At 37.1% G+C, this 16,401-nt stretch overlaps 3 protein-coding genes across 6 annotated transcripts; 1 reads left to right on the plus strand and 2 right to left on the minus strand.

The window, feature by feature from the left end:
• Positions 1 to 5,632: 5,632 nt before the first annotated feature.
• LOC122315013 (50S ribosomal protein L31, chloroplastic) lies at positions 5,633 to 6,429 on the minus strand. Its single transcript, XM_043130688.1, has 2 exons — positions 6,271 to 6,429; positions 5,633 to 6,169 (listed from the first exon to the last, which is right to left on the minus strand). The coding sequence occupies exons 1-2, from the start codon at positions 6,343 to 6,345 to the stop codon at positions 5,831 to 5,833; spliced, it is 414 nt and encodes a 137-aa protein (XP_042986622.1). The 5' UTR covers positions 6,346 to 6,429; the 3' UTR covers positions 5,633 to 5,830.
• A 1,353-nt stretch (positions 6,430 to 7,782) lies between these two features.
• Positions 7,783 to 12,488, plus strand: LOC122315841 (glucose-1-phosphate adenylyltransferase large subunit 1-like). Of its 4 annotated transcripts, none has more exons than XM_043132073.1 (14): positions 7,783 to 8,673; positions 8,791 to 8,904; positions 9,131 to 9,304; positions 9,490 to 9,582; positions 9,659 to 9,742; positions 9,824 to 9,879; positions 9,984 to 10,077; positions 10,187 to 10,372; positions 10,515 to 10,595; positions 10,948 to 11,034; positions 11,105 to 11,209; positions 11,699 to 11,805; positions 11,893 to 11,953; positions 12,072 to 12,400. In XM_043132073.1, the coding sequence occupies exons 1-14, from the start codon at positions 8,440 to 8,442 to the stop codon at positions 12,171 to 12,173; spliced, it is 1,578 nt and encodes a 525-aa protein (XP_042988007.1). In that variant the 5' UTR covers positions 7,783 to 8,439; the 3' UTR covers positions 12,174 to 12,400. The 4 variants fall into 4 exon arrangements, with proteins under 4 accessions (XP_042988007.1, XP_042988009.1, XP_042988008.1 ...); XM_043132072.1 differs by having other exon boundaries at positions 7,784 to 8,673; positions 8,782 to 8,904; XM_043132075.1 differs by lacking the exon at positions 9,131 to 9,304 and having other exon boundaries at positions 12,072 to 12,488.
• A 906-nt stretch (positions 12,489 to 13,394) lies between these two features.
• LOC122315842 (mannan endo-1,4-beta-mannosidase 7-like) lies at positions 13,395 to 16,188 on the minus strand. Its single transcript, XM_043132076.1, has 5 exons — positions 15,697 to 16,188; positions 15,388 to 15,582; positions 14,981 to 15,103; positions 14,152 to 14,345; positions 13,395 to 14,061 (listed from the first exon to the last, which is right to left on the minus strand). Exons 1-5 carry the CDS (start codon positions 16,018 to 16,020, stop codon positions 13,626 to 13,628), a joined length of 1,272 nt encoding a protein of 423 aa, XP_042988010.1. The 5' UTR covers positions 16,021 to 16,188; the 3' UTR covers positions 13,395 to 13,625.
• Between the last annotated feature and the right edge of the window lie 213 nt (positions 16,189 to 16,401).

A 16,401-nucleotide genomic window follows, 5' to 3' on the forward strand; every position in this document is an offset into this window, starting at 1 on the left:
GAGGGATGCCACATGCGTTTACCTCTGCAGCCTGCAGGTATGAACGAACGAATGAATGAAACAGTCGCACTTCCATTCGCCAGTAGTCTCAGATTGTTGTGGACGCACCATAGAACACAAAAAGAGTCAAGTCAAGCGACAGACACGCCAAATATGATGTTCCTACATTTAATATTCTAAAAAGGGACAAGGGAAAATACAACCCTCACGGTTTGGTTTCTTTCTCATACTTTTCCACTAAGGGTTCTCTGCTTTTTCCTGGATCTCTCAAGGAAAATGGATTTAATCCCGTCCTCTGCTTTTTTCTTTCCTTGAGTGTGGGGACAGGGAGGAGCAGTGATAACTTCACCTTGTAGGGAATGCGTTTTGAGGAATCTATTTGTATAAATAAAAAAGCTGTAGATTTTATCTTTGACCAACATTATAGGCAGTGGTAGAATGCGTAAATATGGTAGAATTATTTTGAAAATAAATAAAATTAATTTTTTATCATATAAAATTTATATTTATTTATATTTTTTAAAATAATTATACTGACACGTTTACACACTAAAACTATCATTTCTTTTTAACTTTTGCCTTTAGGTCGTCACAGAAAGAGATCGAAGAGTTTTTAGATCGACCATTTTCATGGTGTTGATTGATTGGTCACCAAAAGAAGAATTTAATTTGAAAGTTAAAACATGGGCCCGGCAGTGAAAACGACGATTTAGTTCTACTTGTTTAAAAACTGGCCTTTTGTTTTTGCTACAAGAAGGGATCCTAAAAGAGGGGACGCATGCCATTTAATTAGACGCCCTTGAAGTAATTATTAATCAAATTGTCTTGTCCAGTTTCAATTGGATTAGGGAGAAGAAATACATCATCATGTCATCTTCTCCATCAAACAAATACAATTCTTAGAACAGTAGTTGAGGTTTTAGCCTGCATGGCATGCAAAACATGATCGATCAACCGTAAATCTAAAACAGAGTTCTGGAATTTGAGCACTTGGGGGAGGCTTTTGTACGTCAGTTAGGTTTCCGTATTATGGGCCATTTGCAGCCATGCAGTGATAAGGAATCAGCGGTATAGTAGAGCAGACAAGAAAACATATAAATGTTCCCGTGTTCAACGCGCGCTTCTACTAATTCCAACATTACTGGTCCCTTTTTTTCCATGGCTTCGTGATTAAGTAAGTGATTACTGACTAGGATTTAGGTAGACAGATGATGTTGGATTGGGGTAATTTTAGGGTAATAGGAAAAAAAAGAAAAGCTACATTTGGACGGGTCCCAGAAAATAAAGAAAGGGAGAATATTATATGTGGATCTCGATCTAGGGCTTTGTTTATACGTTGATCAGCCTCTTTTTAGGCCAACATTTCCTGAGGATTTTGACATATTTATTTGAAATCATGTTGCCTGCCACTTTCATTGTAATAGTCATTCAAACCCAACTTATGCTCGTGCCACCTTGCACCTACTAAGTAGATTTATATTCATGATCTCCAAGTTCTACTGATCTTCATAAACAAAAATAAAGTAGTAATAATTAGAGATTAGAATTTAGAAGTCCTAGCTAGCTCGATCGAGTGCAAAATTAGAACTGGCAATTGCCAACTAATCCCACCAAATTGTACCCAATATTTGCCTGAAATTTAGTAATCCAGACTGTGATAGAATTGGAATTTACATGAAGACATTAGTTCCATGACAATTTATTTCATTTGGATGTAATATCATGTGGAATTTGACTGATAATGACCTCGTACTCATGTAGGTCCGTCCATGATGTCTGTAAGTGAAGGAATAGTACAATAATCGGCTTATAAACCAAAGGTAGTTGCCGTGTCGCAGAAGCCGGTCATAGAAATAAAGCAGATCAATTTATAAAGAGGAGAAAAGAAGCGTATTTATTTATTTATTTAAATGAGGGTGAAAATTATGATACAATTCCATCAAGCCGCCCTAGTCTTGTTCATGTAATCATATTTGCTTTGGACACCTGTCAACACTCACCATATATGCACTTTGTGACAAGGTGATCATCTTCATCAAGTGATCATCCAGAAAGATCATAGAAACTTTAGCACGAGATGGACTTCAACTTCATAGAATATAATATATATTTGTGTTATATTATTGCTTAGGGCCACAAGTAGGCAAGATAAAGGCATTAAAAGTGATGGACAGTAGTCCCAGTATTAGTCCATGAATGCAAGTTGAGAGTCTGGAACCCCGACCTGTACGTTTTGAAAATACCCGTGAAACAACTAATTATATATCCCTATCATTTAGGATCAAATCATGCATCTTTATACAAAAGTTGATAAAAGAATCGATATATCCACTTCTACATGTGATACACACATATGAGATATGATTTTATCACAGAAATGTAGATAAAAGAAGAGTACTGTATATATGTGATTAGCCAGGACATTGAGAAATTAGCTGAAGAGGTTATGTGTATATATATCATTAATATATATATATATATATAGATAAGACTCAACTCCTTTTTTCGCATTCTAATTACTAGTGGCTTGGTGGAGTGGGTGACACTTTCTTTTTCCTTTTTCTTTTTTTTTTTTTCTCCTCTCTTACCGATCAATTAATGCTAGGTAAACAGGTGTATATATTCAAACCACTAGTATAAGGATAAAATGCCCCCTTATGAAATGTAATGGAAAGTTGATCATGAAAATGTCACTCAAAGATCTTACATAAAATATTTATTGTTGACTGTTTCTCTTATCTTTTCTGCATTTTGGTTGAAGTATAGTTCTGAATTTATGGTGTTGGATTTTTGAAACTTTAGCAACACTTGATTCTAAAAGGGAGGATGGGATAGTAAAATGGAATTAGCCCACCTACATCATTGGGGGATAAAGTGTAATTTATCCTAAATTATATATATGTGTATCTCATTGATGTATATAGATAAGATTCAACTCCCTTTTTCACATTCTAACTAGGTGGCTTGGTGAAGTGCGTGACACATTGCCTTCTTGATCTTCTTCCTCCTTTCTTTTTCTTTTTAATTTTTTGTTTGTCAAAATGCAACGGCCTGCAGCCTTTTATAGATTAAGCGCCACGTCTACGTTTGGTTGCCTTGTTCCACATGCTCTGTGTGATTTGATGCGAGAGATCATTCCAATAATAACACGGTGTCATTTTGTATTCCCGATTCCCAAAAATGAATTTGCCACGCGTCAATGCATGGGTGGTAATATTTGAAGTTTCGTAGGATTTCATTATCAACTTTCCGGCCGCCTGTTATCATGCATGACGATGCAGCTTGGGATGTAGGGACAAAAACATATTTTGCTGAGAAAGACAGTTGTAATAAAATATTATTAAAATATTAATTTTTAATATTATTATTATTTAAAAATTTTAAAAAAGTAAATTAAAATTTAAAAAAATTATATTATTTATAATATTTTATGTAAAAATTTAAAAAATATATTTTAGTATAATGATTTTTCAATACAAACGATTTAAAACTTTTTCTTTTAATATTGTTATTTTTAATTTTTCTGACTTGAAACGGAGCGAAGAGGGTTTGCTAAATACTCTTAATATAGGCCTTGTTGAACTAGAATTTATTATTGGGAGGTAGACCGTAGGACAGTGAAATGGAGAAAAATGAGCAACGTCCAAGTAAGAAGAGTGGAGTCCTACCAAATAAAAAGGAATATCATTATCGTAAAAGCCAACTTTGAGGGAGAGATGATTGAGTTCATGGAAGAGAAAATATATGGCCCATTAATTTCATAGGTGTTAAGAAACTAAAATTGCAGAACTAAATCAATGAATGAGGACCACCAAACTTTTGAGGAACATGATGTTCAAAACCCAGCCCTAGCCAAGTGGCATCCACCTACCGCTAATCTGCTCGAGGTTTCATACAAATATATATATATATATATATATATATATAATAATGTCGTGACTCGTGAGCCTAATGCGTGTGTCATGAGATATAATAATATGAAAAGTAAAAGGCTTACTGATTTCATTAAGTAGTGCTCCTCATTGCCACATGAAACTCAAGCTGTCACATGAAATTTGGCTGTGGGGGGATGAAAAAGTCAAAAAGTTTATGCCATGCCATTATGATCAGGTTATATTTTTATTTATTTTTCTCACCCAAAAAAAGAAAACAAACAGTAAAGAAATTAAATAACGAGAGAAGTACGTTGTAATTTTCGTAATCGTACCACGTAATGATCAAATTAATGCTCGATCTTAGCAGACATTAAGATCATGAAATTTGTAATCAGTGCACAAGTTTCGCTTTCACTTGAGATTCCGTACGTCCGCATCACATGGAAGAAAATAATAATATGTTTCGGCGATCCTTTGAATAATAGTACCCACAAGTACAGTTGTTTTTTGAATCACAAAGTACAAACAGCCTGGGCAACAACTATTTTGGGACGTAAGGCCCAAGGCCCAAAATGATAAAATGATCCAAAACTCAAGAGGATGTTATAGAGATGACTAATGGGCTGTGTTAGTGGCCACTGGCCCAGATTGCATAACAACGATATAAGTACTTCGGATTAGGAAAAATAAGCATTTCTTTAAATGATTGATTGGCGAAGTTTTGGATTGCACTGTGTATTCAAATCTGCATTATCTATTCATGTTCATCTCCTTACAAATTGGGTGAAGGATTTCTTTCAAGTTTAAAGTAATTTGCGTTTCTAGCTTGATTTGCTCAGATGCAATGATGTATCTTCAAATTATAAAGGAAAAACGATTGACATTTTGAGGGAACATGCCGTGAATAACAATCGAGAACTGTAGGAGCACCCATAATTCTTTCATCCTCCCAAAGAACAAAAACAGATCTGGCTAAGTAGCTTCCTGACAACTATCTATCTTATGCAATCCTTTCTCTTTATTTCTCATTGGAGTTATGCTACTTTTACTGCGTAAATTGTAATCATCTGTTAATTGACCATTTCTTAAAAATATATCGTCCAAAAGTAACGATGAAGAAGGATAAGAATGGCGAAGGCCATAAAAACAACTAATTAAGAAATGTATCTTTCAGAAGCAACACTCCCCTAAAACCGAAAATGTAGCATATCAATGCTTGCTTGTCTGTGTGCTGTGTGTTTATAATAGTTGTTTTGGGAGTAGAGTTATTCTTCTCTCTCTCTCTCTCTCTCTCTCTCTCTCTCAAGATAAGTAATTTTGGGGGTTTCAATTCTTACCAATCTTTCGGAAGCAAGTCAAGCAACTACTCCCCAAAAACCAGACTTCTAGCATATCAATGCATGCTTTTGTGTGTGTTTATGGTAATTCATAATGACATTCTTAATATGATTTTACAATGCATGTACACTGGCATGCAGAAGAGATGTGGATGGTGAAAAGAAAAGAAAATCTAATGAAGGAATAACAGAATGAGGTCAATTTTTGATCCGGCAAGTGTGACTGCTACAGCAGGAACCGATAAAAAGGCAATTCATGGATCTTCTCAGAGACAACTCTTAATTTTTCAAGGTTCTGTTAATTCAATTTTGGTTTTTATTTTTATTTTATTGTTATCAACTATGAACAACATCTTGAACAGTTGAACTTCAAGCTTCAGAATCCAGGCATGGCTCAGCGTTGTGGGTCAAACCAAGCACTTGCACAAACAGATGATATGCATTTCACTCTTGAGGTATTTCCAGAAACATATAAAAATATGCATTCATTCGTAACAACTAACAAGGTATGCACCAACAATTCACATTTCACATGTCAGGAAACGCTTAACAAATCCATAGTTTCTTTTGCAACTTTCCTCGTTCCCACGAGAAGCGAAAGCACTGCGAGTTCTTCATCTACTTCTTCTTCCCAGTTCCTTTGATCGAAATAGGTTTGCCCTTAGAGGGGAGCACAATCTCCCCTTTGAGAACAGGGATCTCCATGATCTCCGATAGCCCGGCATACTTCTTGCGGAACTTCTCGACCTGGTCGGCGTCAACGAGGAGACCCGAACGGTTGCCGAGATAGAAAGGGTGGTTGCCCGACCACACGTCAACGGTGTACTCCTTCTGGGTCCCGCCGGTGGTCATCACCAGTACGCCGTTGCAGTACACCTTGGCATCCTCATGGAACTCCGGGTGTATGTCCTTCTTCCTGCACGTCACCACCGGCCGGTAATGCCCTGCTGCTCTCACCTGAAAAAGAAGTAATTCGACAATTAAAAAAACAAACAAGTGTTGCTTAAATGTTTTGATAATCGGGGGGTTGATAGAGTAAGTTTTAGAAGAGATTCTACCTTGTTGATGACAGGGGGATGGGGAGAAGGGCAGGGTTTTCCTCGAAGGAATGTGTTGGTTAGGCTCACCGCCATTTCTGTGTTTGTGTGTGGGAAATGGGTGATGAAGAACGCCTGCGAGTGCGGATGAGATTTTGTGCTTGAGGATTCAAAATTACTTTACAGCCCATACATTTTGTCTTTTTTGTTATTATTATTGTAAATATATTGGTCAAAGATGTGGGCTCAGGGTTTGGGGACAAATGGGTTCAGATTCAAAACCAATAAAAGCCCATACTTTGGACCTACGTTAAAGCTTTTGGGTCTGCTTACAACTTCAACTTTTTTGGGCTATTCCGGGCCTTACGTTTACTCGCATGAACCTAGCAAAAAACGTGTCACATAAACGCTACACCAATAACCTCAGCCCCATGTGTCACATAACTTGTTCTCTCTCTCTCTCTCTCTCTCTCTCTATGGGGTTCTAGTGATTCCAAGACCCATGAGCTCCGCTTTTATCAAGCATTATCCTCCATGCGTTTGTGAAATAACGTTTCACCAGATGCCACTCACGACTCGTACATCATTATTTTTAAAGACTTCAAATTGTTGTCGATCGTACTTGTGGTTGATATTCACTGCACTTTGTTTTGTGTCGCCTCTCCTTTTGAAAGGGAGTTTTCATATTTCTGTGCTGCAGACTAGATTGAAATCTCTGCGATGTCGTAAACTCATGCTGTTTCACTTCATGTGATACGACTTTTTGATTTGTTGGCTTGGAATGGCTTTGTGGCGATTCGTGTGTATCTAATAAGGAAATGTCTTGATACATATCAATTTCATAAAAATAAATTTATAAATTAATATATCAATTTTATATGGCCAACCCAGATGACCCCTTAATTGAGCTTCTAGGAGCACTCTAGATATCATATTATATTAAGATATAAGTAAGGTGAATAATTCACATTCGGATTTGAATCCAAATCGCACGTTGAAATTCTCTTGATTTTTTTTTAATATATATATATTTTTGGAATATAAGAGGGATAAAATATATAAAACAAGTTTTATAATATTTATTTTTATCTATATAAATATTTTAGATAATATTAAAATTTGAGTAAAATAAATTCATGTCTCTGTGAATTATTATCAGATAATCCTTCAACTCCAGAGCCATACTTGGGTGTTAAATTTAATAAAATTGCATGGTCATTACTTAATAACATGGGTCGACAGGCACACCACGTCGTTTGTGATCGCCATCAATGGTCCATGGATTAAGCTTTCACAGCTCGATTTTCTAAACCGAATCTTGCTTCATATAGCACGGGGCCCGAAATTCACCCAAAATTATCCCCACGCTAATATTTTCCAGTCAAAACGACTCATAACTTTATAGATGACTTCAGTTTTAAAGGAAAAACGCAGTTTTTTCTCATGTAATTGTGTCGTTACGTACATTTAACTAATGCACATGGCATACCATTAGTCTCTTTTAATATAAATAATAGTAAAGAATGGCCAAATTCGAAAAAAAAGAGGAGTCAGTTGAAGTTGCCAGCAAGGAGTTTCACATTTCGTTAAGGACTCGTTCGTTCAGATGCCAGAGAAGTCCGCTCCATAGCAGCCGTAGGGTGTGGAGTCAAATGTGTTACAGGGAGAGAACACCACAAAGTGCATAGTGTGGAATGGTAAAACCCAAGTATCATGGCAACTTGATGGGGTTTTCTCGTAATGGCTCGCAAGCCAATAATAGTATTTTCACTACCTTCGCCATCATCATCGGCATTGTCACTCTCTCAATCAAACACCTATCGCCTTCTGGGCTGACCATAAGCTCTCACTTTGATCACATTTCCCCACTGTCCACTTTTGTGGTCAGAGCTACCTCTATCAAAGTTTCGATCTTCTTCTTTTTTTTTTGGCTACTGGGTGCTTCTGATTCTTCGTTTCAGGCTGTTTTTCTGATCCAGATGTTGCTTTTGGGGTTCGTTACTTTTGACGTGTTTTGTGATTTTGAAAGGTTGGGACCTCTGTGAAAGTCGTTTGGCTTTTTCCTTGGATTGCACTTGTAGTATTTCAATTTTCCTCAGATTTCCTAGATTTTCCATTCATTGCTGTTGCTTTGAATAAAAATCTCTGAAAAACGGTCATCTAGGAATTTAATTTCTTGGTGGGTAAGCCATGGATTCTTGTTTTGCGACACTGAAGGCCAACGTTCATCCAGTCAAAGTGTGCAGAGGAGTTGGGAATACGGGAACGGGGTTTTGGGGTGAGAGTATAGGGGTGAGCCTAAAAGGCAGGGATTTGAGTGCACAATTCTTGAAGAGCTCGGAAAGTGAAAGGAGGAGGGTTAATAAAGTTAAGCCCGGTGTTCCCTTCTCTGTTCTCACACCAGATATCAACAAGGAGGTTGTGGTAAGTGAATTCCGAGCAACGTCAGTCAAATCAGATTTGAGCTAAATTCTTTTTATTAATTGGAGGTGGCACTAGACTCTCACGGTTGCATTAAAATTTTGATCTTAGACATTGCAGGCCCCCATTTTTGAGACTCCAAAAGTAGACCCGAAAAATGTAGCTTCTATCATACTAGGTGGAGGTGCTGGAACTCGCTTATTTCCTCTTACCAGCAGAAGAGCCAAGCCCGCGGTACGATATCACTACTCGGGGCTCTGTGATCTCAAATTTACCCATTTTACCAACTGATGACTTAGAAGTTTCTTTCTTTATTTTATTTTTCTTGTTTGTGTAATATAAAATGGATTGCACGCAGACCCAGTAATAGGGAAAATAAAATGGTTTTAAAGGGTCGATTGTGAAGTTGAATATGATCTGCGGGTGGAAGTGGGATTTTATTATCCGATATGATCTGCAGGTTCCAATTGGGGGGTATTACAGGCTGATCGACATCCCAATGAGTAATTGCATCAACAGTGGCATAAAGAAGATATTCATCTTAACACAATTTAACTCGTTTTCCCTCAACCGTCACCTTGCTCGCACATATAATCTCGGGAATGGTGTTAATTTTGGAGATGGTTTTGTGGAGGTATGATATAAAGGCAGATAGAATACGTTCGAGTTTTCATGTTCTAGGAAATGCATAGTACTTGATGAATTGTAACTTTGTTATAGTCATTTAGAAATTCGAATCTTTCTCAATTTCCTCAGGAATTATGATGATTTTAGTGGATGTTCTTTGATGATTTAAAGCCTAACATGATGGACAAACAGGTTTTGGCTGCCACTCAAACACCAGGAGAAGCAGGGAAGAGATGGTTCCAAGGAACAGCAGATGCCGTGAGGCAATTTATATGGGTCTTTGAGGTGCGTAATTATGATTTTAAATTAATTCCAAACATTATATCCTCATAATACATATTTGGCTTTTTCATTCAAGCAGGATGCCAAGAACAAGAGTGTGGAGCATATATTGATACTGTCTGGTGATCACCTCTATAGGATGGACTATATGGATTTTGTGCAGGTAATTATTTTTTATCTACTTACTGGTGGAAGATTTCATCTAGTATTTGGTTACATAGCTGGAAAATCCTGCTACCTGCAGAGGCATGTTGACACAAACGCTGATATTACAGTTTCATGCGTGCCCATGGATGAGAGGTATGTCTGGTGAAACTTCTGTCACAGTTTGGCACATATAAAGTACGTTAATTCAATTCCTGGTGTCTCAACAGACATCCTATAACTTTTGTATTGTATTGCAGCCGTGCATCAGATTATGGACTGATCAAAATTGGGAACTCAGGACGTATTACTCAATTCGCCGAGAAACCCAAGGGCCTGGACCTGAAAGCAATGGTAAGAAATAGATTTCACTCTTGTTGTTTTGACCTTATTTCAGCGTTCTGTGTACATCCTTCTGTCCTCTCTAATATTGGTTATTTTATCTCAACCCCATGCACTGCAGCAAGTTGACACCACTTTGCTAGGGCTTTCTGAACAAGATGCCAGAAAATACCCGTACATTGCATCAATGGGTGTCTATGTATTTAAAACTGATGTCCTACTAAAGCTGTTGAGATGGAGATATCCTTCATGTAACGATTTTGGGTCTGAAATTATTCCATCAGCTGTGAGGGAGCACAATGTTCAAGTAAGATTGAATAGATGAAGTTCTACATATATATATATATATTGTAATTTATTATTATAAATATAATATTATTGAATCATGGAAGCAAAATTTAAGTATGGTAATTGAATGCCTCAGTTTCTTGCTTCATATTCATTTTCAGGCATATCTATTCAATGATTACTGGGAGGACATCGGAACTATAAGTTCTTTTTTTTATGCCAACTTGGCCCTGACCAAACAGGTTGGTGCCACTGCCACTGTTACCCAAATAACATCTTATAATCAATATTTTTCATAACAATTGTAAAGAAACTAAATTTTGTGATCAAATAGTCTGGCAGCTTGTCATCTAGAAAGTTCCCTGTAAAATGGTGGGCAAAAATTCGGAGACAAATCATTATAAATACAAGAATATAAAACAGTAGGGAAAAAACATCACGCATTTAATTATTAACTAGAAGTTGTGCATCTTCTGGGAAAGCAAAAAGACATTTTGCATAAACTTCGGTTAAACTTCTGAGTTGGAAATTGTTTCTTTCTTCTTCGCAAATGAGAAAATGACTCTGAACTAATCATTTGGTTACTCCTTTCAGCCTCCGAAGTTTGAATTCTATGATCCCAAGATACCTTTCTACACATCTCCGAGATTCTTGCCACCAATTAAAGTTGAAAAAAGCAGGGTATGACCGTAAGCTCAGTATGTGAGATTTGCTTGCTTCTTCTGTCTCACAGCTCAACTGGTTCTTGCAGATTCTTGATGCAATTATTTCTCATGGTTGCTTCTTGCGGGAATGCAGTGTTCAGCACTCTATTGTGGGTGTGCGCTCACGTTTAGATTATGGTGTAGAACTTAAGGTGAGGTGACATATTTTATGCTCAAGTATTTTTATAAGACTATTTAAAGTCATAGACCATGCGGTCCGCTCTACAATTCACTTGGAAACATTTGGGTACTAATTGTGCCCTTGTGCATAGTGGATGAATTTTGAAACGTGATATGTGCGCAAGAAACAGGTGACACCCTGAGATTGCATATTGCTGACCAAAAAATAAACAAAGTAGGAACAACTCTACAAATTGCCATGTAAACGTGTCAAAACTCTGAAAGATAGAAATACTAATCAGCCCTGCTAGTGATCGAGTTTTATGAACTCAATTGCCAGTTTTAAGTTATTCTTATCCAGAGATGCTTCAATAAGATTGAATAGCTCATGTATGCTTAATCATGTTTGAATCTGTTAAAATTAATATTTGATCTGGGGAAAATGGTGGGATCTATTTTCTCTTCATTTTATGAGTCAACGCTGATTATATTTGGTTATGGGACTGGTATCCCCTTTCCAGGATACTATGATGATGGGTGCAGACTACTACCAAACTGAATCTGAAATTGCATCTCTGCTAGCCGAGGGAAAGGTTCCAATTGGTGTTGGACAGAACACCAAAATCAGGTGAGATCCCATGGGGCTGGGCCTCTCTCTCTCTCTCTCTCTCTGGGCAAGATCTATTAGCTAATTTCTATTGTCAACTTTTTGAAGGAATTGCATAATTGATAAGAACGCCAAGATAGGAAGAAATGTGGTCATCACAAATGGTGATGTAAGTGTAACTTTCTGTGCTCTGCAAATTCTAAACTGCAAGCTATCCAAATATTCTGTGAATGGTGTTTGAACTTTCCATTGACACCCCACTGAAATATATTCTATAAACTTCTCAGGCTGTCCAAGAAGCGGATAGACCAAATGAAGGGTTTTACATCCGGTCAGGGATCACCGTCATATTGAAGAATGCAACAATTATGGACGGAAAGGTCATATAAATCTTTGCACATACAGGAGCTTCCTTCGTCAGATTGAGCCCGTGTTAGTGCAAGAGCAGGCAGTTTGTGAGTTTAAATTGTAGCAGCAATGACCAGACCGCTAGCAGGAATGCGCCTATATAAATTTATATATATATATATATGTAAATGACAATTTTATTAGATGCACGTAAGAAGACCTCCTACTTCTGGAATAAAAGAACTTCTGCTCGGTTTATTCATTTCTACTAGAAGTCCACGACTCCCCAAGACTGTTAAAGCTACAAATGTTAGTGTAGAGAATGAGATTTGTATATTTGCTTTGGGCTATATAAACCTGGTATTTTTTTTTTTTACAGGACTCAACATACCTTGGAATTCTTTCCATGGTATCAGAGCTAAAATCACTCAACTCTGACACCGTGTAAAGTGTTACCAGATATATTGAATTGCAGACAGAACTCTACAAGGAGTCTCTTAGTTTATAGAGCCCAAAGCTACTCTACTAATTTATCTAAGCAATGCCGGACTATTCTAACCGTGATAAATCTCTACAAGGAATCTCTTAAGCTATTATTCATTTATATACATTTGTTTTTTATAAAGTGTTAGGTCTACAAGAAAATCTTACATAAGGAAGCCTACATGCGACATGCCTCAATGTGATGTTTCTTTTAAAAAAATAAAAAATAAAGAGAATGGTACCCTAATTTTATTGATTACCCTCACATCTCACATATAGCGAAAGAATACCTTGTATATATGGTGAAACTTTGGAATTACAATGAAGGAGATGAAGGCCCAAACCCAATTTCCGTAAAAATAGAAAACACCTTATTAAGATATTACAAGAAAATAAGAACAAGCTATAAAGATTAATGTCTAATAGTAGGAAGATTTGCACAATCTAAAGAGAACAGGGCAATCACATGCTTAGGGAATTGAAGAAAAGATGAAAAAAACTTTCCATGTCTCATAGCATCATAATTTGCTAGACTGTCTGCTAACCCGTTACCTTCTCTGTAGACATGATTAATACTAAAAAGAAAAACATTCTTAAAATGTAAAATGTCATCTCAAATAATTGAGTAATTCCAGAGGAGAAGAGCCTTTAATGAGCCAGTCAACCAGCCTAAATATAATATGTTATATTTCAAACTAAAAAGAGTTTTGGAATCTTTGTGTAAGATTTTAGACAAAAACATCTCTTTTAAATAATAGAAGAATGCATATCCCATACTATTTCGAAAAACAGGAACTTTCTATATATATATATATTACTTTCAGTTCCAACGAATCCATTTCAGAGATTTCTTTGTTGAGATGGAGCACAAATTTACGCTATAAAATAAGTTTTGTATGGTTCTGTATAAAGTAATATAATCCAGAACACATAAATCTATAGGGCCGCTCATCTTTAACAGTCTGCTATAATATTCTAACATGGTTGGAGGAGTCTCGTAACTCGTTTTCTCATTTTCCATTATTATTGTCCTTGCCGCCACTTCTAGTCTCTCTCGCTTTCTTCCACTTCTGGACGTTTCTCAGCCTGGCATACATCTTGCGAATTCGATTAAGTTTCTGAGACTCTTCAGCAATCAAACTAGCTGTTGAGGAGTTCTCACTGAGGATCACTTCATACCCATCTCGGAAAGAGTCCATTCCTTCAGCAAGAAGTTGCCAGAACAAGCCGCCTATGGCTGCACCTCCTCCGCTAGCAGACGAATAAATTTGTGAGTAAACCGTGTTGAAAAGCTGGTCTCTTTGATTATTACCAGAATACTTCAAAGATTTTCCGAACTCAGCAAAGAGAACTGGCTTGCGCAGGATGTTCTGAGCGTCATTTATATGATCGTTGAGCCAACCGTTCAAAAATGTGAGTTGGCTTTCGTCATTCGAGCCTGTTAACCTGCTCATCAAAGAAAATGAACCAATTCAGGAAATGGGTTTTAGTTAATTGTTGTCAGTGTTAAGCAGAAACCTTATTTTTTGACCCTACCATTGATCAGGATATGAATGAACTGTGGCAAAGTCAATCCCTGGGATTTGATTATTTGAAATGAAATCTGTTCCTACTTGAAAATTAGGATTCGATGTCCCCTTTGATGCTCCATAAAAGCCTTCCAGACCAACTTCTAGCAAGTGATTTCCATCTATGGATTTCAGGTAAGATGCCATCTCTGTAATCCAGCCCTGCCAGATAAAACATCGTTAGTGTAACCAAATAGTTCCTAATTAAAATCAACCTAATTTCGAAGCCCTGGGCCCCAGCCTAATAGGTTAGGTTTGCTTTCCACCTATCCAAGCAGCTAGGCAAAGAAAATCTACTCCTTCAATTTCCAACTGGAAGGCTGGGTGACACCAACAGACTGTGAACTCAAGGACCACCAAGCACAATTGAGTTTAACAGGCCACCGACTCCACTTTAAAAACATGAGGTTTCTCGGTTTTGAAGAAGAAAGTTGAAGCCAAGTGATTGAAGAAAACTAAAAATGTGAACGTCTTAAATGACTATGAAATCATTTAAATGTATTACAGACAAATTTTAAGATTCCTAGCTACAATAGAGGCCTTCGTCCATGTAAAAAGGTATAAAACGGGAAAAACCATTTTACTGCTGCGGTACTAAAAGGGGTTGAATTTTCATTCAGGAAAAAAAAAAAAAAAGGGTAGTAGTTTCAGTACAGAATATTGCGCATAAATGGGAAAAAATTGCTTATGAAATTTTTGATCAAAAGAAAATTTTAGAAGCCCACAGAGAGAGAGAGAGAGAGAGAGAGTTTTGTAGCAGAAATGCAAAAATTAAAGAGTCCTGGAGGGGGACTAACCTGAATGGTTTTTCCAGATGGATCGGAAGTGCATCTGGGCTCATTCATAAGCTCCCATGCCATTATGGTTGAGTCATCTTTGTAAACAATTCCAGTCAAGCTGTTACGTCTTGTAAGAACAGTCTATAACACAAAACCACAAACTATTACCAGTTAAATCCAATATCATATTTTGTCACAATTAAAATGCCAAGGAATGACAAAAAATACACGAGGAAGCAGTTTAAGTTTTCCTATGTGGGGAAGGGGTTTTTCTTATTTTTCTTAGTTTCTGTGGTCTGCAATTCTTTTACTACACCTACCATTTTCTAGACTATTAACAAATTGATTAATGCAAAATAAACCCAATAAGAATGTGAAATTTTGTAATACATATAAGAGAAAGAGAGAGAAATGATGTAATCGACCTTGATGTGGTTCTTGTAGTAACCCTTCGCTACAGAGTTGGTGAAGAAATCGTCGTCAGATGTAATAGACTGGCCCTGATTTCTTGCCCAGTCCGCGTACTGTTTCTTTCCTCCAAGGTTATCGTAGTTATTCACCAAACTCAAAATTAGCTTAATCCCATTCTTTCTGGCTTCAGATATCACAAAATCTAACCCCTATACAGCAAAAACAGGGAAAGCTTTAAAAATGAAAATATAAAAAAAAAAAATTAATGTTTGGATTACGAGGTTAGAGAGAGAGAGAGAGAGAGAGAGAATCAAAACTGAGACCTGGAACATTTGTTCATTGTAGGAGCCAGGAGAGTATTGCAGAGGGCTATAACCTCCATCACTGAAAGCCCAAGTTCTTGCTATTGTGAGGCCATGTTTCGTAGCTTCTTGAAAGGCAGAAGAGACCTTGCCTCTCTGAGATGTGTCGGAGGCCACGTACATCAGCCAGTACGCATTGAATCCATTTGCATAGTAGGGGCTCCCATTCAACGTAAGCTGCACCCCTTTGGTTTTCACAAATCCATCGTCCGCTCCGACACGTTGGAAAACACCATGGTTTTGGACCAAAATAAGAAGTACGAGCGCCAAACCCAAATGCTTCATCTTCTTCGCACTAATGCCTGACCTATCTCTGCTTCTTAGCTAAACCCAATAAAAAGATTTCCTGGTAAAGATTATAAAATGAAGTATGTGCCATATATAGATGGATTCGCTTAAAAAAAGGTCTCTAGTTTGGTTTTTTCTCTTTTTGTTGCAGTAATAATTTCTTCCATTGTTTTCCTCCATGCGGTTTAAACGATTAGCCAAATATATCCTTCCGGTGTGTGATAGTCTGGACAAACAATAGGGGTAGCATTGTCTAAATTACGGGGACAATAACTATTCGACCACCCCAACTTGAAGTCACAGTTGTTTGGTTTGTCAGTTGTCACTATGAATCATTGGCGAGTTCCGGACTTTTGCACAGAAAGTGACTGTCAAAAC

This window comes from Carya illinoinensis, chromosome 7 (assembly GCF_018687715.1).
Source record: "Carya illinoinensis cultivar Pawnee chromosome 7, C.illinoinensisPawnee_v1, whole genome shotgun sequence".
NCBI classification, from domain to species: Eukaryota; Viridiplantae; Streptophyta; class Magnoliopsida; order Fagales; family Juglandaceae; genus Carya; species Carya illinoinensis.

What these genes read in the sequence shown, in the direction of transcription:
- LOC122315841 (XM_043132072.1), top strand. Translation starts at nt 8,440, where the DNA reads ATGGATTCTTGTTTTGCGACACTGAAGGCCAACGTTCATCCAGTCAAA. An exon ending in AATTTATATGGGTCTTTGAG is followed by an intron (nt 9,583 to 9,658) that starts GTGCGTAATTAT and finishes TCATTCAAGCAG; the next exon opens with GATGCCAAGAACAAGAGTGT. An exon ending in ACTTGGCCCTGACCAAACAG is followed by an intron (nt 10,596 to 10,947) that starts GTTGGTGCCACT and finishes TACTCCTTTCAG; the next exon opens with CCTCCGAAGTTTGAATTCTA.
- LOC122315842 (XM_043132076.1), bottom strand. Translation starts at nt 16,020, where the DNA reads ATGAAGCATTTGGGTTTGGCGCTCGTACTTCTTATTTTGGTCCAAAAC. An exon ending in ACAATGAACAAATGTTCCAG is followed by an intron (nt 15,583 to 15,696) that starts GTCTCAGTTTTG and finishes TTTGCTGTATAG; the next exon opens with GGGTTAGATTTTGTGATATC. An exon ending in CATTCATATCCTGATCAATG is followed by an intron (nt 14,062 to 14,151) that starts GTAGGGTCAAAA and finishes TTTGATGAGCAG; the next exon opens with GTTAACAGGCTCGAATGACG.
- LOC122315013 (XM_043130688.1), bottom strand. Translation starts at nt 6,345, where the DNA reads ATGGCGGTGAGCCTAACCAACACATTCCTTCGAGGAAAACCCTGCCCT. An exon ending in ATCCCCCTGTCATCAACAAG is followed by an intron (nt 6,170 to 6,270) that starts GTAGAATCTCTT and finishes CTTCTTTTTCAG; the next exon opens with GTGAGAGCAGCAGGGCATTA.